Source organism: Boleophthalmus pectinirostris, unplaced genomic scaffold (assembly GCF_026225935.1).
Source record: "Boleophthalmus pectinirostris isolate CB_2022bp ecotype Guang Dong unplaced genomic scaffold, ASM2622593v1 HiC_scaffold_6, whole genome shotgun sequence".
Classification (NCBI taxonomy): domain Eukaryota; kingdom Metazoa; phylum Chordata; class Actinopteri; order Gobiiformes; family Gobiidae; genus Boleophthalmus; species Boleophthalmus pectinirostris.
The window spans coordinates 31001972-31024959 of NW_026571447.1; the positions used below are offsets into that span (position 1 = coordinate 31001972).

Below are 22988 nucleotides of genomic sequence, written 5' to 3' on the forward strand. Positions count from 1 at the left end.
CAGAATAGTCCTACACTGAAAATAACGGAAAAAGAAAAAAAAAATTGACATCATAGACAGATAGAAGAGGGTAAAATGTAAAGAATGTATGTATACAGTGTTTAAAAGTACAAATTTGTTCAGTTTTTTGAGTGTATGCCTCACTATTTTACATGTTATGCTTTTGTTTATTGTGAAATAAAAAGTATACATACAAATAAAGCCGATTTTAAAGAATTATTTTTGGTATTTTGTTCTATACTAAAACATTGGTACATTTTGTTCGCAGCTTAATAATGGAAATGGGCCCTGGGACTTCCTGTTCAAAATCTGAATTAAATTTACATTACACTTTTGAACCCTGCATGTATGACGCAAGAAATAAAAGAAGAAATTGTACAGAGAAGTGGGCAGACACATTTTCAGAGGGAGTTTCTCACCTGTTTGAGGTAGACCCAGGTGCCGGAGACCTCCTCGATGCCTTTGCGCTTGTAGAACTCCACCAGGTCAGTGAGTGTGTCAAACATCTCCGATCCTCCCACTGTGTACCTGTCATTCTGAAAAACAACACATCAGTGGAAATAAACAAAGTGCTAAATCAGGCTTCACTGTGGAAAATGACCTGAACTGCTGAACTCGAAGCTGTTAATTCTCACAGCGAATGTGTAACAAGCATGAAAAGTGTGTGCATTTTAATTGTGCTGGGTTTAAAATGGCACGACTTTCAAGAGAAAAATAATAATCTAGAAATGCTCTTGTCAAAAAGAGAGCACTTCTGGATTCACCAACTTAAGACTCTGAATGTAGAGTTTGATCTAAGATGTTTTTTGTGATATGGTTAAACTATTTCTGTATTTAATAGAATGTTTTAGAGTGGCTGGGTGACCTCACTTTTTGGGACCTCGTGGAGGGGATATGAGCACCTGGGCTGGCAACCATTTTGTGTTGCTGTGGTCCAAAGCAAGAAAAATGATCTGACGAAGGCTTTTTTTTTGCCGAAATGTTATTGAGTGTGCCATGCATTTTTTCACTTTTGTTGTCAATAAATTTAACACAGATGCGAGGCAGAGTTGAAAATACAGATTTGTTTTTTTGAGTACTTGGGTCTAATCAGTCACAGAAATGATCTTGTTCAACATTTGTGCATTTACCTTTTGGATATTTCAAGGCAAAGTACAACGTCATTTATCAATACTAATGAAGCTAACTGGAAGCACTGCTCTGTCTGAAGCTCTGTTACTCAAATTAGACTTAATCTGAGTTTTGTTTTAACACAATCTGACCCTGAACACTTCACTCCTGAAAAAGCGCTGTTCAAATCAATTATATGTTTCTCACATGATTGTAAAACGTATTTGTTTGTGTTGGTTAAAGCGTGTGTTGTGTCGCCATGGTAACACCTGATCATTCCGCCGACAGAGCTGCATGTAGAACGCCCCCAGAGTCACGTCAATAGGAAAATCTCTTGTCTCTTGCCCCCATCTGGGAGTATGACATTATTACATTTTAGAATCTGAAACCGCGAATATCTGAATAGTAGTTTTGACTTTTTCCGCGTATTTAGTAATTGTGCCTAGAATAGAAACTAGAGCTGAATGATTTAGAAAAATATCTTGCGATTCATGTTTTAATAAAAGAATCCTGTTCAAAGTTCACATTTTAAACTTATACAGAAGAACATAATACAAGAGTTACATTTCAAAGCATTTTTGTACAGATCTAAACTATGGATTAGTTAAGTTTTTCTAGTTTTTATGCAAAATAAGAAAGGAGATTTTTGTTTTTTATGGAGGAAATGATGGTACTTCAAAATTGCAGAATTTGTTATTTGCTAATTAAACACATTTCAGTTTAGTAATTATCCAATAGAACTTTATGAAAATACTGAGAGTTGTAACCAATTTTAATTTAATTATAGTGTAATTACCATGAACAAAGGCTGAAACAGAACTAAACCAGGATTTACTTGGGACCTGGACTGAATTCTGATAAGACCAGGACTAAGAGCAGTGATGGTAAGAATACTTTTAAAATAAAAAATATAGTTGCAGAATACTGAATAACACAATTAAAATGTATTTTGTAATGTATTTTAACACATGGTCCAATCAAAGTACTGAGGTCTGAACACTTGGGATACTTTTAACAACTTTATTTTTGTTATTATGCATTCATTTATGTCTAAACAGAGACAAAATATCACATATGCACTTTTTTTCCCCTCACTAATACTGTGCAGTTCAGAGCTAAAATTGCATGATGAAGTGTCACCATGTATTCTTTTTAATTTAGGAAAGTAATTACATTCTGAATCCCACTAAATGAACCAGAATACAGTTACTTTTTAACACTGACTATGGGTTAATATTTTTCTACACTGAGCTAATTTTAGTCCTGATGTGGTCTTAGTTTGGTCCTGTTTTAGTCCTTATTTAGGCCAAGTCTAGTCCAGGTTTAGTCTTGACTTAAGACACAATTTTGATGTGTGAATGTGAAAGTGTGAACGCCCAAACCAGAACGACAAAAAGTGAACAGACCATCAAATGAACATTAAGCACTCCCTGTTTCTGTCTTTTTTTTTAGCAGCTCTTTTTTTTCAGTCTTTTATTTATTTATTTATTTATAAACTCACCTCAAACCAAAATCAAACCATGTCATGTGACCATTAGTGAAAAGCTTTTTAACATTTCCTGGTATTGTACTTTCCTTATTGTTGCCTGCCTGCCTTGGTTGCTCTAATTCTTCATGCTTTCTTTAGTACAGATGTTATGTTAATGTACATTATCCCTATCAATTAAATAAATAGATAAATACAAAATAGGTTTTATTTAACAAAGGAAGTTGTAACCATGATCGTTTGTATTTTATGCAATAACAGCAAAACATTGTTTCCGATCATTCAGTTGAGAAACTAATTTCGTCTTTACTGTGAGGTACACCACAGTACAAAAAAACAAAAAAAGTGAGTGCATCTTGTGGTAGACGTTGACCATTCATGGAGGGGTTTTAGAACTTGAGATGACGCAGGTTAGAGACGAGGTTAAACCACATACACAAGGAGACATACAGGGCAGAGGGCAGTTACTCAATACTAAATGAGTACTGACGTGTAGAACACTTGAGCAAACTGGCAGCAGCACAAAGCGTTTTATACGACAGAAATGAAGTGAAATGAAAGTTTGAATTGACTGATGGTGCTTTTAACCTTCTCTGTTTTATTAAAATGTTGCAATGAGATGCAAAACTCATGCTATGATATTCATTATCATACTGGTTTTTTTATTACAATATGGTGGAGATGCAGAGAAAACTGAATAAATACTATACTTTTATCTTTTAAATAGCCCTGACCATATTTTGCGGCTGTCACGATAACAATAGAGCTTTTCTAGATGCTCAAAGCCACAGCTGCCCTGGGACAGACTAATGGAAGCAAGGCTACGCATCACTTTCACACTAGCCAGTGTGTGGGAGAAGTGTCTTGCCTAAAGGCACTGGCGCTATTGTCCAGGCTCACCCTTCATCAGCTTCACACATCTGCCGAGATCAAGCTTTGACTTGAGGTTTGGCCACAATAACGAGTTGTGTGTGAAGTGCAATATATTGCTGAAATAAATATAGATAATAAAAGATAATACTCTGACTAACTTACACCACTGACACAAGAACTCAAAATCAGATTTAAATGTTATTATTGGTAATTCTGTTCAGCTCAGCTCTTATCATACTGCAGAAGAAATAACCAAAAATCTCCCACTAGTGGAAAAAAGATACACGATAAATACTGACCTAAAAAAATATTGTTCTGTGCGTCATACATTAGGTGATAAGTGGATATAGTAATCGACAGGTGTATCTTTGGGGCTGTATTTCAGATTCCAAAGAATGTATTCTTAAATTAAAGATGGTGTGCCTAAACTATTCACAGGTAGATATGTGTGTCATATATCTGCAGATAAAAATCTTCATTTTGTAAACATTGGATTATTGGATCATTTATCTTTATTTCTTTTTTTGTTTCTTCAAATGCAAACATTGAATTTGAAAAAAAGACATTAATTTTTGTCAGTCTTAACCTTATGATGAAAAGCGTCCCGTGTATCTGAGCAGCTGACAGTGTTCAGTTTCTGTGTTGACGTTTCCGAAGAACAAAACCATTTGACATGAACAGATTTAAAATCAGGAGTCGTGTTAAGAGGAAATAAGAACTCAGAACTGACTGTTACATAAGTTTAGAAAAACCCTGAGAGAACTGAACAGCGTTTTATAAGCGAAGGGTGTGACTAAATATCCATATTTAACTCTGAACATTTGAATTGTGTTTACAGTATATATTTATACAATAAATCATTTTATAATAATGTCACATGTTGCCTTTACTTATCCAGTACTTATCCAAAGACTGTTTTAAGATTAAATTAAGCTACTTTTGTATCTTTATAATAATACAACAAGCAAAAACTGTCTGTTTTTAATACCAATTTATTGCTCAGGTTATTTTTTATTATAGGGACAAAGATTAGACTAGTGGGCCACTGTAGTCCCCTGTATTAATGAGAAACACACTGCATCAGCTACACATACAGTATATTAAAGTACAGTACTGTTAATATTATATTACTACTGTTATTATGTGTAGTCCTTAGTAGGGGTGGGCGATATCTCGATATTTTTAATATATCGAGATTTTTTAAAAACTCGATATGAATTCTGACATATCGTATATATTGATATAATGCTTATATTCAATTTTGATTTCGTCGCTTTGCTTGTTTGTCTTCTCTGTCGCCGCCCGCGCGCCCTCGCCTCCCTGATTTTGTTCGCTCGTGTCTCATTCACTCCTCACTATCGCCGTGAACGCCGAAAGTTGCTGCCAGTGAAAAGCTTCTAGCGCCACGAAACCTTTCCACCATTTACAGACAAGAACATCAGCAGCACGTCCTCATATTCCACCGAGTCGTGTCCTTTAGTCCAAAAGAAGTTGAACCGCAAGAGCAGCACGTGGAGTGCACTGTTTATGCAAATTAGCCCTGCGCTTTTTAAGTTTCATTTCTGTAAAACATGAACAAGTCTGCGCAAAGCTGCAGAAAAAAACAAAAAAACCATAAAATAAAATAATTAACACTATAATCTCAAACGAGGTGATGTGGCTCTTGAGTCGTTATGCTGTATATTTTGTAAAGTTTAGTAATGTAAATTCTATTTATGCAGAAGATTTTAATTAATAATCTGTTGCAGTGTCACTTGTACAAAAGTGTTTGGAAACGTTGGGTTTGATCTGCAGTGGATTGTGGGAAACCTCAGAGCTCCTTACTGCTGGACAAGAACATGGATCTGTTAAAATAAGGAACATCCTGAGCTTCTTCTGCTGAAGGAGCTCACGGTTATGATTATGGTCTGGATAACAGAGTTAATGCAAAGATGAGCTTGAGTTGAGTTGTTTTATTTATGAATGAAACAAAGGAAATATGTTTTATTTCTTTTATTTGACAGTTAAATTATTATTTATGTAATTAGGGGTTTTTGTAATCTTAAATGTTCCTATATGAACTGCCGACCTTTTACACTTTAATTTTTAAAAAAAGGACCTTGTGGAATTTGGCATATTTGTTTTTGCAGTTTTCTGTTTTAGGGGGTTATTTTTTCCTGTACAGATATCGAGATATATATTGTATATCGAGATATATTTTTTGATCCATATCGCCCAGCCCTAGTCCTTAGTAAATCACTGTTCTATCACAGTGGGGCTCCTCTAACGAAGTCCTGTTCTGTTACTGTTCAATAAAATCTTTATAAACCACAAAACTACTTTATTTTTTGTTGATTCGACAGCAAAAGTGGTGCCGTTATTCAACTCCAAAGACGTGATGAATCTACCACAGATTTACAGAGGCCCCTCCCTGCCCTCCATCTGAAATCATGACATCCTCAAATCTCCTATATATTTTTCCTGACGCTAGTGGTTATTGTTTTTTGTGTTGTACCTGGCACATGATCTTGATGTGGGACACTCTCTTGGCTCCGTTCTTGCCGATCTCGTCCGTGAGCACAGACAGGACAAAGTCTCCAGGTTTGGACAGAGACTCTCTCACCAGGAATGTGCCCGGCTCGTCCCGTGAGCTCAGCAGCTTCTCCGCGTTCGGACCCGACAGGTGCCCGTGGTACCACCTGCAGAGACACACAGGATCAGACAGGACCTGGACTAAAGTCTCTGTAGCCTCCACAGGGAAAGTCCACTCATGTCTCTATTACTGTAAAAACGGTATTAATAGTTTAGTTTAGTTTACCCACATTTTAGTGTTGTTGCACTGACTTCCAGTTAATTTTAGAGTTGATTTTAAGATTTTATTTGTTTTTAAAGCTTTGAATGGACTGGCCCCACAGTACGTCTTGAACCTCCTCCAAATTTACACCCCCGGGCGCGCTCTGTAGTCCGAGGGTCAGCTCCAGCTCGTGGTGCCTAAAACGAAACTTAAAACCAGGGCAGACAGGGCTTTCTCTGTGGCTGACCCCAAACTCTGGAAAAGTCTGCCCTCCCCCGTGCCAACAGCCCCCACAGTGAAGTGTTTTAAGTCTCGTCTTAAAACCCACTTTTATTTTCTGTCTTTTAACACCGCGTGAGTTGTGTGGTCCTCTGTGTCTTTTATTTATTTTACTTATTTATTGCTATTTTATGATTTTTGCTTTTATTAAAATTTTACTGATTGTATTGTTTTAGGACTGGTACAGAGGCGGCGCTATCATTAGGTAAAAGTAGGCGGCTGCTTAGGGTCCCCAAACCTGGAGAGGCCCCCAAACAACTGCCCTCAGTGCCACTAATGACCGAGGCCTCAGAACAATAAGATTCTCTCTCAATATGACATTTAATGAAAGTATTTTACTTTTAAACAATGATCATTACGAAAATAATCATAACCATATGTGATGCATGTAAACAAAAATTGAATTGTCCTAGCCAAAAAAAAAAAACTACTTTCAGCTCTGGTTATCTAGTAGGCCACCAAACTAATAAGACAAGTTTCCAATCCACCATAATTCAAATAAATAGAAATGTGCATGTCTAAAGAAGAATGAGGAAAAATAGACAATAAAAATATTTTAAAAAGTGCATTACAGTGAGGGCCCCAAACTCAAGTTCAACTAGGGCCCCCAAATTTCTAACTCAAAATTTTACCAAATTTTAGCAATTTACCTTTTTGTTGTCTTAATTTTCTGATCTCTGTGCAGCACTGTGGGAACTGCTTTATTTGTAAAATGTGCTACAGAAATAAAGTAGATTTCGAACTGGATTTAGTTTAGAGTTTAATTTCATGAGTCAGAGACAGTGCAGAATAAACATTAACTCTAACAGGACAGAGGCATGTACCAGGTTACAGAACTAGTGCTAATGTTGGGCAGGCTTGTTAGAGTTTATCAGCTTAAGTCTAAGATAAACTGAGATCATCCACAAACTCTGCACTGCGTAAAATGAGTGTGAATGACACTGTGTACATTTACATGGCCAGTATGATTCAGACGACTGGAATAATCAGAAAACCTGGTAATTACATTCAGGTGTTTGGTAAAATATCTCTGTAAATATTGTTTATTATTATATTATTTTTGTGTTTTATTATATAATTTTTGTGCCACTAGTTTGACATTTTTTGCATAATAGTCAATCAAACTAAAGCAAACACTAGAGATGTAACAATATCAGAATCCCTCGATACGATATTTTCACGATATGTATCTCACTGTTTGATATTTATTGCGATAATTTAACAAGTCTAGTCAAACTAAACTGTGAATATGCTACTTTTCCTTCTTAAAAGTCTCGGAAAAGCCTTGAAAATCCTTTGGTGCTGTTATAATATGAAGAATTATTAGTTTTAAAGTGCTTAGTAAGTTTTTTCTTCATGTAGTCTGCATTGACAACACCAAAGGATCATGGTCTATGTAGTTCTCTGTGTTTTTTTAGCTGTTGCTGCTTCATAACAAGGCAAGGCAAGTTTATTCATTCGTCACATTAAAATCACAAAGAAAGACATTAAAATCACCATAACTCTTAATTTAAGCAAAGAGACTTGTAATTCGATATGATCCACAGTATTGTTGAGACTTTTGATGACACGATACCATGATATTTTGGTTATTGTTACATCCCTAACAAACACTGCAGTTATTTAGTATAATATAACGTCAAAATGGCCTCTATAAATGTGTAAATGCATGAAATACAGTTGATTCTTGTTTAACTTTTGCAGGACATTCATTGTTCTGTAAAATGTTAAATCTCATGGATCTGAATTTCAATTAAAAAAAATAAAAAATCCCAATATTAAATGCATATTCAACATATAATTAGTTGTTTATGGCACAAACCATTCTACACTGGAGCACTGTAACACTTTATTTTGTAATTGTGTTGTTTTTATACGTGTTTATTGTACATAACAGATGAGTCAGATTTGAGTCACTATTTTTAGTACTTGAGACTTGACTTCATAAAACTGACTAAGACTTGGGACTTGGCTTGAAGGTCAGTGACTTGGGAAGAACTTTTAAATCTGAATTCTTTCTGTTCTGGCTGTAATGTTTCACACTAAGATCAAGACATTCAAAAAGGAAAAATTTACTAAATTCAATTCTACAACTCTTATATAGTCTATAAATACTCCTATATAAATATACCAAGACTTTTCATGTGCAATTTAGTTTAAAATTCATATAAATTACAAAAATCTAAGATGCTTTGGTTTAAAGACTTGAAATAACTTGAAGCTCAAAGCATTTGACTTGGACTTGAATTGAACTTATGGGTCAGTGACGCAAGACTTGGACTTGGACTTGCCTGCATTTGACTTGGGACTTGACTCGGACTCGAGGTCAAAGACTCGAGACTGACTTGAGACTTGCAAAACAACGACTTGGTCCCACCTCTGGTACATAATGAGGATGAATGAAATGTGAAATGTGGGTCCTGCCTCTCAAACCCTCAAAACACATTTACCTACAAATACGAATAAAGCAACCGCACCTAAACTAAACTAAACCAGGTATAAAGCAGGCCTAAAATGGGTCTAAAAAGAGTCTAAACCAGGTATAAAGCAGGCCTAAAATGGGTCTAAAAAGAGTCTAAACCAGGTCTAAAACAGATCTAAACTACCAAGTCTGAACTAAAGTAGGTCTAAACCAGGTCTAACCAGGTCTGAGCAACCCAAAAAACTGTAGAGGTGCCCTAAAAGGTTCTCACAAGTCACCAATGGCACCTGTAACACAATTTAGACTATACTTTTTTTTAACAGTCTACTAGATAAATATGCTATAAATATATCATTACAGTTACGGTGTAAGTTTCTGTCCAGCCAAAATAAATGAGTGAATGAATGCACAGTGGCTTGAGCTGTGGATCCAATTTCGGTTCAGTTCTCAATTTCGACTTCTAAACTTCCTGCTCTGCGGTTGGAAAATTTCTGAAGACTGATTTCGTGGCTGAAAGAGCAGAGTTTATTTATAGCTCGGACACCATCACTTCAAAACATCCACAAAAAGATCAACCGATAATTTTTAATGCTTACGGTGCTGTTATTTTTACAATTATCGATGTTACTCGCATAGATACAGGATTAAAATGCAAAAGGAACGCTGCACGATTAATGCACGTTGAGAAACAGATGCAAAGTCACTCAGTTTAAGAACCTATAGACAAAGGAGAAGTCAACTTTTAAAACTGTGGCTGCAGCTGAACTTGCCCAAGAGCGTTTACATTTGACAGAAGACTAAAATATGAACTGCTAATATTCATTTATTTATTGCTCATGCTCTTATTTTGTTGTCATCAGTTTAACGAGAACAACAACAAAAACTAAAACAAGAATCACGTGCATTCAGAACATGTTTGTGGAGGTCAAAAAATACAGGTTTGGCTGGTTTTGCATGAGAAATTAATGTTTTTTTTAATGTTGCTGTGCATTTTCACACACACAGACACAAGTTCAGGTTTTGTGATTTGATATTTGAGGCACTTCAGATTGTTTTGAATTGTGCAGACTTGTTTAATATGTCATTAGATAGTTAAAAAATATAGTTATGGGCCAGTTTAACAGATAAAATCCAACCATTACCCACCTAAACTTAATTATTCTTATCTTCTTTCTTCCTTTTTTTGACTAGAGGTTTGTTATTACACATGGGACTGCAACATTAATCGAATCTAAATAATAATTTCAGTATAAACAGCAAATCACAAAGGCTGCAATTTTTGAAGTACCATAATTTCCTCCACAAACCACAAAATAATCTGTCTTATTCTGTAGAAAAACTGCTAACCCTGCAGTTTAGACGTGTACAAACGTGTTCTGAAATGTGGTTCTATGCGGTATTAGTTTGTCAGTTCATCTCAGTGGTTTTGTCAATTCGTCTGGACGCGTTTACGACGAGAACTTTGAACCTATTATTAAACATAAATCGCAAATCTCACGGCAATGCTTGTCAAAAAAATTACAAGTAGATGTTTTTTTCCCAAATCATTCATCCAAAGTGTAATAAATAAAATGATTAATAACTGTGAATGTTACTTTAAAGATTATGCAACATTTTAATATCGATCTACTGTAGAAACCGAAGAAAACTTATCAAATCCTGCAAAACTGCGCTCTCACGACTACATCTGCGCAGAAGTCCATGCAAAAATAAAAAAAATTTGCAGAAACAATTACTAGGAAACGATGTATTTATATAAAGAGAAATTAAACTTGTGAATCATGAGCTTAATTTGCCTTTTTACGTATAAATACTCAAACATCCAGAATATTCAGCTAATTGACCTTTCTGCTGTTCTCCCATATACAAACACTTATAATCTAAATAAAATTATCTGATCGACTTAAACTAATTTTGCTCCACTACGACGCCGAGAGAATAATCGACTAAAAGGACTAGAGCCGCAAAAAAAGATAACTCAAGCATGAAAACAAACAGCAACACAACATATGCAAAACAGAAATAAACTAATTTTGAAGTACGATATATATAGATTCTAAAAATATCACGAAATATCACGAAAATATCACAACGAATATCACAAAGAATTCATCGCACTTCTACAAAAACCTTACCATATTACGAGATTTTCGGGACTATGTTATAATGTTCTTTCCTCATCAAAAACAGTTCATTCACACACAAATCTTGGCTGTGTTCTTCTCTCAAACATTCCAGCTTATAATGTGGTAATTCAGGAAGCGCTCCACTGCGTTTTTAAACTCCAAACACCTTCACTAGAATCATTTGGATTTAGATTCAGCTGTGGAATTGCCAAAATCTCTTGAACTAAAGGTAAAACGAGAGCTGTTACTTTGAAAACTACCGCTTCATGAGAGCATTTTGAGCTTTGGAGATGTAGACAGACTAAAAGTTTACTCAAAACATGTGTGAATGAAACAAAAAACACACCTCCAGATCTATTTTTGATGAGGAGACAACGTTCTATCATGGCTTGAAGCTCACAAGTGTCAATTTGCATAATATAGCACACACATTTTAAAGCAAGATAACCACAGTAAACACTTTTCTAAATGAGTCAACACATTTTCGCAGCAAAACATAAATAGTACAATGAAATATGAAAGTAGTAGTAGTATCTAGAATGGTGTTTATAATTATCTACAACTCAAATCATCGCGTAAACCTGCCAGAAAATAGACAAAGTTAAGAAATATTTCCCCACTATTGCGAAGAAAAGGGTATACACGAAAAACATTATCCATCTGCCACATATTGAGAGAAGCTGAAATGGTAATTATTGTCACAGGTCTAAAGAAAGACGGTTTAAAAGTATGTGGCACACTGAAAGGAACTCTCAGATAAAATCTCAAAGTTACAGACTCGCTTCATGGGGACTGTGCAATAGAGGAAGAGCAGCAGGCTTTGGCCAGTGCTTTCAGAAGTGTCAAAACTTAAGTTTCCAACCGCAGCAACAAAAGGGAAGTTCAACAACTGACAGAGAAGGACAGGAGAGGAGGGGCTGCTCTGTACGCCCACACCCTAATAAGAACTAATAAGACCACTCTGTGCTACTGGACAGTGGACTATTACGGGAAAATAGCTCATTTTTGTGTCATTTCTGTTCACTAGTTTGCATACGTTTGTAGTTTTTTTAGTAGTTTACATAATTTAATTCATTAATTTACATATTATTTTAAGCAGTTTGTGGTTCTTTGTCCGTCTGTGGTCAGTGGTACAGTGAATTGTCTCTGTTAAAAACTTATTTTAACAGAGGAAAAACAAACAAACAAAAAAAACAATATTTGAGCAAAAACTTAAAAACTTGTGCATTTCAAAGCGTTGTTCTGAAAATTAAATTAAATCTAATCTAATCTAAGCATGTTTAGGGCTCTAGACGACAATTTTGACTGGTTTTATGCAGAATATGACTGCATGTGAACATTCAACTGTGATTTTATTGTGGCATCTTCAAAAAAAAAAAGTGATTGTATTTCTGTTAGAGGGATTAGTATACGGGACAATCTGAGTGATGATTTTGCAGAAGCCTTTAAAAAATAGTATAAAGTGTTATGTTTAGAAAGAAATAGAGCTCTGGAATGAATGAATTATACATTAAATTTTGTTTGTTTTAATTTATATTTTGTCTCTTATATATACAATAAGTCGTAAGTGAAATGGTAAATGCAAACTTGCTGTTCATACGATGCTTTTCTTTCTTTATTTCTTGGAATTCTGTCATTGTTTCACTAGGTTTGGCTTATAAATACGTTTTACTTCAGCCTAAACCCTTTTGGTCATGATCTATGTTTTGTTTTGGTTTATAGTGCTGCAAAATGACCAAATAAAAAAGTACTACTACTGCCGTAAATTCCGCAGCCTATTGAACTCCTATCACCTGACAAAACCACTTCTTCATATTATATTTAAAGAAGACTTACTGTACACTTACACTTTTGCCAGCTGTGTCTTTAAGCTCTGACACCTGCGGATCATTTTTTATATTCTGGACATTTCAAATCTCAGTATTGATCTAAGTTTGAACGCTGCAGATCTGATTGTGTTTGCATCTTTGCTGCGTAATTGCAAATGTCATCACGGTCATCATTTCTGTCATTTCTGTTCACTAGTTTGCGTAAGTTTTTAGATTAGTTCACAGATTTTTATTTAATCAGTTTCAATATTATTTCACGCAGTTTGTGGTCAGTGGCACAGTGAACTTGTCTCTGTTAAAAGCTTATTTTAGCAGAGAAAAACAAAAATCTACCATTTGAGAGAAAACTGATACAAGAACCTCTGTTTTTATACAAAAGCCTTGAAAATTAAGATGAATCTAATGTAATTTAAGCTTCTTATATTTACAGTAAGTCATAAGTGAAATTGTAAATGCAAACTTGCTGTCTATACACTGTGTTTCTTTCTTGGAGTTCTGTCATTGCTTAAAAGGGTGAGGCGTTAGAAGTACTTTTTAGTTCAGCCTAAATCCTTTCAGTCATGATTAAGGTTTGTTTAAATCTCGGTATTCATCTAAATTTGAAAGCTGCAGGTCTGATTCTGTTTGTTTCTTTGGTGTGTAATTGTAAATGTCATCACAACAACGACGGCGGCCCCGCCTTTGGATTTCTCATTTTTGCCAAAAAGCTACGCAACGCTGCCAAATCCTGCAATATCAGTAAAGAAAGAGAACACAGATTGGGCTGAACCATTAGGGAATCAGGTTTTTTCTTCAAACTTTGAGAACTTTCACAGAATTGACAAAAAGATACAAATATGAGCTGTCAACTAATAGAAGAATCAAATTTTAGAACATGTTTGTACAGATCTAAACTACAGGGTTACCAGTTTTTCTGCAGAATAAAGCAAGATATTTTGCTCTTTGTGATTGTTTGCGATTTCCTAATTACGCCTATTTCAATTTTTTCCTATTTTCTTTCCTTTTTTTTACATTTTGATTGCGGTTTTGGTTCCATTACGATTAATCTTGCAGCGGTAATCGGAGAACGAAGCAGGGCAGTGGGCGGACGTGGTGGGCAGGAAACCATGGTGCTGGTGAAGGTGAGCAATGGTGTCTCGAACGCATGAATCACAAAAATGCACCTTTGAGTGGGTAAAGGAGCTCTTAAAAGTCAACTTTGCGGAATATGTCTCCTCTAAATCGAGAACAACACACGTAGCTATGTACAAAATAAAAAAATCGTGAGTAAAATCTCGTTTCCTGACCTCTCGGTGGTGGGGTCGGAGCAGTTCAGGGGGTACTTGAGTTCGATGATGGTCCCGTCCTTGTCCTGCAGGATCCCATTATCGGCTGTGTAATACTCCACCAGCTCGGACAGAGTGGCGAACTTCTCCCCGCCGTACAGGTCGTAGAAATCCCCCGTGTTCTGGATCCGAATGTGTGTCACAACCTCGCCCACCCTGTCAACGCAACAACAAAATCACCATTAATGAAGAGAATAATTAGACTGGATTTTTGGACAGTTTCTCTTTCATTTATGACCTTGCCTTTTGCATAATTTCTTCATCAAAACCAGCAAAAGTGTGAACAGAGAGGACACCAGATTACTCATACCACATTAAACAGTTTACCTGACATATATACATACTTATACACTATCGGTCAAAGGTTTTAGAGCACCACACTTTTTCCAGTTTTTATTGTTTACTGTTTACGTATTCTAAAATATTTGATTCATGAAAGTGTCCACCTTTGGCAGATTTAACAGCTGAACACACTCGTGGCTCGTTCTTTTTACAATAGAAATCAAATATTCTTCAGAAAGTTCTTCCCAAGTCTGTTGCAGAAGTTCCTATAAATCTGTGGCACTTGTAGGTTTCTTGGTTTTCACTCTTCTGTCCAGTTCATCCTAAACCAGCTCGATGGGGTTTAAGTCTGGACACTGTGCTGGACACTCCATGTTTTCAAGCTTCATCATCTTGTTCTTTTTTCCTGAGGTAGTTTTGGCAGAGCTTGGACTTGTGTTTTGTTATCTTTTATCTATTTTTTAGCCTTAGTACTTACATTTGTACCATTTCAAGCTCTTCACTGAACTTACACAACTTGAATTGCAATAAATAACTGGAAAAATGAGGGTGTTCTAAAACTTTTGATCGGTAGTGTCCATATATACATACATACATACAATTATGATTTGATCATTCTTGAAATCAGATCAAGTTTTGAGGATTTTTGGTGTGCATACGAACACAGTCAACGGTGTTTTCCCATAATCTGACATTACTGTATCATTAGATCGGCAAAGAAGATGTCTACTCATTTAACCAAAGCTACAGTCATGCCGCTTCCAAATAGAGAGACAAAATTAATCGAAAACACTAAATGAACTTCATGAATCATAAAGGGCTGGATGATATGTACAAAAATGTATCTTTTTTTCCCCATAGTGATGAATAACTAATAATAATTTTATTTTGTCTTATTAAAACATCTTTAAATATACATTTCTAGTACAAAAAACAGTCATACTTCTTCCAAAGTCAGAAATCTGCTTCATAAGTATCACAAACTCGGACAGAAATTAGTTGTAAATACTGAATTAATCCCTTAAAAATACATTTCTCTAACACCCTTTTATGTTTAGTACTTAAGATAATCTTGACTAAAGACACTATCTTTGTAATATAATCAGCATGAATACACATTTTAATAACATAATTGCCTTTTGTGGGCCTATAGTATCTTTTTTAAATTTATAGATATTATACCAGTGTTCAATGAGGACAAGCAGCTGCATGTGTGACCACAAAAGTATAATGCTGTTTTCTATTTTAATCTATTGTAGTTCTTTTTTTTTTAAATCTATTGTAGGATTGTGTTCCTCTAATAGATCGGTTGTGCTCTGTTTATTTTCTCTTTGATAAAAACAAAGACAGATCAGACCACAAACAGGTCTGAGCTGATCATTGACGTGCAAATGACTGAATCTTGATTAAAATTCAACCAATGGCACAGCGCTGCTATCTTCTCTCACACCAGCCCTAACAACACTAATGTCTAATCTAATCTCTTACACTGAAAAGACAGCGCTTCTGTGACTGTACCTGACGGAGAGGGAGAAGTCTCCAGTCACCTTCTTACTGGGTCGGGCCAAAAAACTTCCATGGATGCCTTTGTTTTTGAGCAGCTCCTCTGCTTCTAAACCACTGATGTCTCTGTGGAACCACCTGCACAAACCCACAACAAACAAGAACAGTTATGCAAAATTATTATTATTGTTTATTTTATTTATGGTCAAAAGTTAAAGGTGCACTATGGAGATGTTACTGCATTGCCTGGAATGTTCTGTAGTATGGCATTAAATATATAAATAAAGATAATATACAGAGAGATGTAAAGATAATCAGGTAATGTCACGAAGCCGGTTTACAGGTCAAATCTCCATTCACAGTAAGAATCTATATTTTTCATGTTATTTTTGAGCAATAAAAACATGTAATTGAAGAATGCATGGTAGATAAGTCTAATGTCGTACTGTGGAACATTCCAGGCAATGCAAAATCGTGTCCATAAAGACGTGTGATTGGATAGCCCACCAGAAAAGTTACATAGTGCACCTTTAATCTATAATGATGATTTATTTGCAAAGGTTATTGCAAAGGCGTTTGTTATTTGCATTTCAGAAGCCATTGTAGATTAGACAAGCGGGTCAGAAAGCATGCACATATATTAGAAAATAATTTAATTACGTTTTTTGTTTAGTTTTTTTCCATTACACCATGTTTAATTAGAGCAATAGAAATGTGATTATTAATTACAAAGTCCTAAATATAAAGTTACTTGATGCAGATGCAAGCAATCCTGCAACCTCATTACACAGGGTTTTCTAGTGCAAAAAGCTAAAATAAAGACTAACTAAATAAAAAAAAACACTTTGAATTAGGGATGTAACAATATCCAAGTCTCATGACATAATATCATCACGGTATGAACCTCACAGTACGATATTTATTGCGATATCGTGGGAAAGCTCATGCTTCAAGTTTCTCAATACGATATTTTCACGATATACATCTCACAGTATGACATTTATTGTGATATTTTGTGGAGGCTAAGATACTACTTTTTCCTCTTAACCCTCTCTAGGCAGGCGTTGCAGATTTGCAACAGCTAAATGCCAATTACCTACTTACTCCAAATCCATATTTTATGAGCTTTTTTTACTCAGGAGCCTTTTTTCCCATCCATGCTGATAAACGTGGACGATGCAGACTGTGCAAGAATGGCTACACACAAACGGCCTGCCAGAAGTGTAAAGTACTTTTGTTGTAGGATAAAAAATTTTTCTTGGAGCACCACACGAAAAAGTGATGTTGTTCTGTCACTGTAAAGCACTGATACACTCTGCTTTATGTTTTCATTGTTAGGAAAAGTGGTATACAAATAAAGATAGCGTTCATATCATTTTCAGTCTTCAGTGTTAATTTACCACACCGGGTAAATGTTGAAATCTAAAACATCCCACAATGCATTGGATGTGAAGGTCTCTCAAAAAAAAAGTCAGGATTGTATATTACTACTCCATATGATCATTTTCCCTAAATATCAGATTTTTTCCTGTTACTAAAATTTTATTTGAGCCTGAGAGGGTTAAAATGCCTTGACAAGACTTAATCCAAAGAACTAAGACTTAAAAGTGCTTAGAACTGTTATTTCTTCTTGTTGTCTACACTGAAATGGAGCAAAGGATCATGGTCTATGTAGTTCCCTCTGTTTTTTGTTTTTTTTTAGCTGTTGCTGTACCATAATTCTTAATTTAATCAAACGAACTTGTACTTTGATATATTATGATGTTCCACGATATTATTGTGAGAATTTTGACGATATATCACGATATTTCAGTTATTGTTACATCCCTACTTTGAATGAAAACCACCGTTACAGCTCTACTACTGCGGGTAAACTCTGAATTACTCATCAACTGATACAGCGTCTCAAATAACTTCTATTAAAAATGTATCCGCCACATAAATTAAGCAGTATACAATAATGCCAATGCAACATACACTAGTAGTTATATTGTAGTAATCTGAATGATAAATGCCATAATAGCCGTCTAAGTATTATTGTAACATAATTATAATTTATCAGTAAAGGTTTTTAAATCACTTATTATTAGATTATTAATTGTAAATCCTTAACCTAACGCAGAAGAGTGTCCTGCAGCCTCTTCAAATAGAGATAACCTTCTAAAAAAAACACATTTCTGCTACATTTTCAACTGGGTTAATTACAATAAGCCCCATTACAAGTCTGTGGTTAATTCTGAATTAACCATCAACTGAATCAATGTCTTAAAAAACTTCTAATGTTTAATTTATAATAAAAATTGAGTATAGTACAGTACAGACACAAGAGGAAAGAGAAAGAGGAATCAGCACAAAGCGGCGGTTTTAGCTCCACAAACATAAATAAACAAAAGAAAAAAAAAAAAACAGCATTAAACAAAGACAAATACATGCAAATACAGTGAGTAATTATATAACGTAATCGGTCTGAAGCACAGGGGACTTGACTCACCGAACCATGGCGTCGCGTCACTTCTGCTGGTGTCAAAGAGAAGGAGAGTGGTGGTGAGAAATGTGCACGATTTAGTCCGGTTTTAGTCCTCGTCTGAACCTGGTTTAGTCCTATTTTAATCCTGGTTTAGTCTAATTTCAACCTGGTTCTAATAGTTCTGTTATAGACCTGGGTAAGTCCAAATTTAGGCCTGGTTTAGCCCTAGTTTAGACCTGCTTTAGTCCTACTTTAGACCTGGATTAGTCCTAGTTTATCCTCATAAATAGACCTGGTTTAGTCCTGGTTAGATTAAAGGTCTGATATTAAAAATTTTTGCTTTAGACCTAATTTGGCCCTAGTTTGGACCTGGTATTAATAGACCTGTTACAGACCTGGTTTAGTCCTGGTTAAGTACTAGTTTATGTCTGCCATTAATAGTCTTAATTTAGACCAACTTTAGCCCTAGTTTAGACCTGTTTCAGTCTGAGTTTAGACCTGTTTTAGTCCTGGTTTAGACCTAGATTAACTCTAGTTTTAATCCTGGTATGAACAGACCTGTTATAGACCTGGTTTAGTCATAGTTTAGACCTGGTTTAGTCCCGGTTACATACTAGTTTAGGTCTGCCATTAAGAGTCTTAATTTAGACCAACTTTAGCCCTAGTTTAGACCTGTTTTAGTTTTAGTTTAGACCTGTTTTAGTTCTGGTTTAGACCTAGATTAACTCTAGTTTTAATCCTGGTATGAACAGACCTGTTACAGACCTGGTTTAGCCCTGGTTAAGTACTAGTTTAGCTCTGACATTAATAGTCTTGATTTAGACCAACTTTAGCCCCAGTTTAGACCTGCTTTAATCCTGTTATAGCCCTGGTTTAGTTCTGGCTCAGTCCTAGTTTAGACCTGGTATTAATAGTCTTTCTTTAGACCAAGTTTATCCCTAGTGTAGACCTGCTTTAGTCTTAGTTTAGACCTGTTTTAGCCCTGGTTTAGACCTGGATTAACCCTAGTTTAATCCTGGTATGAATAGACCAGATTATAGTCCTGGTTTGGTCGTAGTTTAGACCTGTTTTAGTCCTGGTTTAGACCTGGATTAACTCTAGTATTAATCCTGGTATGAATACACCTGTTACAGACCTGGTTTAGTCCTGGTTAAGTACTAGTTTAGACCTGGTATTAATAGTCTTGCTTTAGACCTAGTTTAGCCCCGTTTTAGTTTTAGACCTGTTTTAGTCCTAGTGTAGACCTGCTATAGACCTGGTTTGGTCATAATTTAGACATGGTTTAGTCCTGGTTATGTTCTAGTTTAGACCCAGTATTACTAGTCTTTCTTTAGGCCTAGTTTAGCCCTAGTTTAGACCTACTTCAGTCTGAGTTTAGACCTGTTTTAGTCCTGGTTTAGATCGGGATTTACTCTAGTTTAAATCCTGGTATGAACAGACCTGTTATAGATCTGGTTTGGTCGTAGTTTAGACCTGATTTAATCCTGGTCATGTCCTAGTTTAGACCTGGTATTAATAGTTTTCTTTAGACCCAGTTTGGCCCTAGTTTAGACCTGGTTTACTCCAGTTATAGACCTGGTGCTGCCCCTAAATCCGCTGTTAGGTAACACTTGATGTGAGACGTTTCAGAAGCACTGTAATACACTCTTCCACTGCAGTTTACTTTTGTCTTTTATAAAGTTAAATCTACTTCACTTGAATAACTTTTAAAGAGCTTAGCACATCAAACTTGTGACACAAACGCTCACTTGACTTGAAATTGTTAAACGCAAAAAGTTAACATACGCCTTAAATGTCATTTGTAACAACTCTAAAACACTTCCCAGTTTGCACTTCATTGCACTTCACTTCACTCCGCTCTTGTTTCGTGCAGAATTTTGGTCACATTTTACAGTTTTAATTTCAATTTCACTCAGATGTCCAGACCTAAAGCCTCTATAAGTACTACATTAAAGACACACTATGGAACTTTACAGGTGGAGAGTCGCTTTGCTGTTGCCAGTTTGTCTCCATGGAGATGTAACAGTTTTGCCTGAAATGCTCCACAGTCTATCTTGCATGTATTCAGTTTTTATTGCCAGATAAACATGCATTCTGGAGATACTGTAAGTGGGGTCTCGTTTCTCCACAGATCTGACCTGGAACTTGGATTAGCAGGAGATAGATCAGTTTCAAGCCATATGGTGGAACTTTTCAAGCAAAACAATAAGACTCCCGACTAGAAAAGTGCATAGTGGTTGTATATTTGTGCCAATAAGTAACCTATTTGAACAATAAAGTATAAGCTTATCCAATTTGAGCTCCGTGGCTGCAACTAGCGGCACAAAGATTAGACTACAGACTCAATTTTACCTCATCAATGCATAAAAACACAAACCTAGCCTCCCTCTCTCCCATCACTCCTCCTCTTTCTCCAATCTCCGTCCTATTTCTCCCCGGTTTCCGACCTAAACAGGCGGGTGAGGTCCACACTTACTTGTCTTTACTCGTGCGTCTTCTCAGTCAGAACAAGTGCAGCAGCTGACCACGATGCGAGGCTCGATGAGGAGTTGACGTTTCACCCTCCTCTTTCTGTCTCTCGCTATGTCTCTCCTCTTCCTTCCTTTTTTCGTCTGCTTTCACAAACCGGTAACAACAAGACAGGAACAAAAATAGCTGACACACATCCCATTAAAATCGTTCTAAAAATGCTAAAAGGGAGAAGATGTTTGATTGGTAGCTCGGCGCGTAATGACGATTATTTAGTCTTCGCGGAGGGTTTGGATGAGCCGCTTTTACGCGCAAGTCTCTCGCGGTGGATCATGGTTGGAAGTCGTAACGCGTAGTCTAACTAAGCAAATGCAAATGCAAACTTGTAAAAAGCGTAGTGAAAAGGATCTTTTCCTGTTTCATCGGGCACCTGTTGCAGCGCGTGCGGGAGATTTGGTTGAGGTGTATAGCACAATAACAAAGGTCGCGCATTCACTTCCTTATTTGACTGACCTTCCCCTCACTCTGTCTCTCACTACATGACAGCTGCACTCAGGAAACATCGACAAATCATAACTGCATACTAGTAAATATAATAAAACTCCAGATTCAACGATTCAATGATTTTATATTAGCCAGTCCAGGAGTTCATAAACAACCGTTTTAAATGCATCGTTATTTATGTGGCACTAGCGCTAAATCATGTCTAAATATAAACAAAACCAGGATTAAACCAAAACTAAATTAAAAGCAAACCACAATTGAAACTAAAACTAAACCAGGACTAAACTAAAGTAAACCAGGATTAAACTAAAACTAAACAAACATTAAACCAGGACTAAACACAAACTAAACCACAATTAAAACGAAAATTAAAACTAAACCAGGATTAAACTAAAACTAAACCAGGATTAAACAATAACTAAACCGGGATTAAACAAAACTAAACCAGGATTAAAACGAAAACTAAACCAGGATTAAAACTAAAACTAAACCAGGATTAAATCAGGACTAAACTAAAACCAAGCCACAATTAAAACTAAAACTAAACCATGACTAAACTAAAACTAAACAAAGATTAAACCAGGACTAAACTAAAACTAAACCACGATTAAAACTAAAACTAAACCAACACTAAACTAAAAGTAAACCAGGACTAAACTAAATCTAAACAAGGATTAAACGAGGACTAAACTAAAACTAAACCAAGACTAAAAGTAAACCAGGACTAAACTAAATCTAAACAAGGATTAAACGAGGACTAAACTAAAACTAAACTATGGCTAAACCAGGACTAAAGCAGCAGTAAATCAAGTCTAAGAATAGACTAAACCAGGACTCATCTAACATTAACCATTTGGTCTAATAATACAAGATAATTATGAAGATTATTTCCGTATAGGGCTGTGCAGTTAATGAATAATATAAATACACAGACATAATTGAGATCAAGGTTCAGTCATTGGCTGTGGTTACGAGCACATCAAAATCTTAAATGTTTTATCTGATTTCTGGACCTTCAAGTTGACTTAATGACATGCAGACAGAAAAACCTGATGTTAGTGCCCAGAGGGACCAGGGTCTGTGCTGTGTAGCTGTAATCTTATAATGATCTTTAATCTACCTTTATCTATCTTTAATCTTTCACCAGAAATCTGATAGTCATCTTTGCGTGTGCATGTAACCACAGCCACAGTTTGAGTCTTTTTAAAGAGTTTAGATCTTAGATAGAAGTGTAACAATATCTAAGTCTCATGATACAATAATGTCACGGTACAATATTTATTGCGATATCTTGGGAAAGCTCACGATATGGTGTGGAGGCTCACGATTAGGGATGTAACAATATCCAAATCTACGACATTTTCACTATATACATCTCACCGTACAATATTTATTGAGATATTTTGTGGAGACTAAACAGCTAAAACTGTTACTTTTTCCTCTTAAAAAGCCTTGACAAGACTGAATCCAAAGAACTAAGACTTAAAACTGCTTAGAACTGTTATTTCTTCATGTAGTCTGCACTGAAATGGAGTAAAGG

The 22988-nt window shown here is 35.7% G+C and overlaps 1 protein-coding gene across 3 annotated transcripts in view; it reads right to left on the reverse strand.

Moving 5' to 3' along the window:
• The window catches only part of ptpn6 (protein tyrosine phosphatase non-receptor type 6), a 31686-nt gene extending 10254 nt beyond the window's left edge, over positions 1-21432 (reverse strand). The window contains exons 1-6 of one of the 3 annotated variants that reach the window (XM_055164199.1): positions 20853-21432; positions 18500-18522; positions 16024-16146; positions 14185-14379; positions 5964-6147; positions 420-536 (exon numbers count right to left, since the gene is read on the reverse strand). In XM_055164199.1, the coding sequence (XP_055020174.1) occupies positions 420-536; positions 5964-6147; positions 14185-14379; positions 16024-16146; positions 18500-18507 (627 nt within the window). In that variant the 5' untranslated portion in view covers positions 18508-18522; positions 20853-21432. Of the gene's footprint in view, positions 1-419; positions 537-5963; positions 6148-14184; positions 14380-16023; positions 16147-18499; positions 18526-20852 lie in introns of all 3 variants that reach the window. The other 2 variants (XM_020927981.2, XM_020927983.2) reach the window with 2 other exon arrangements.
• Positions 21433-22988: the final 1556 nt, after the last annotated feature.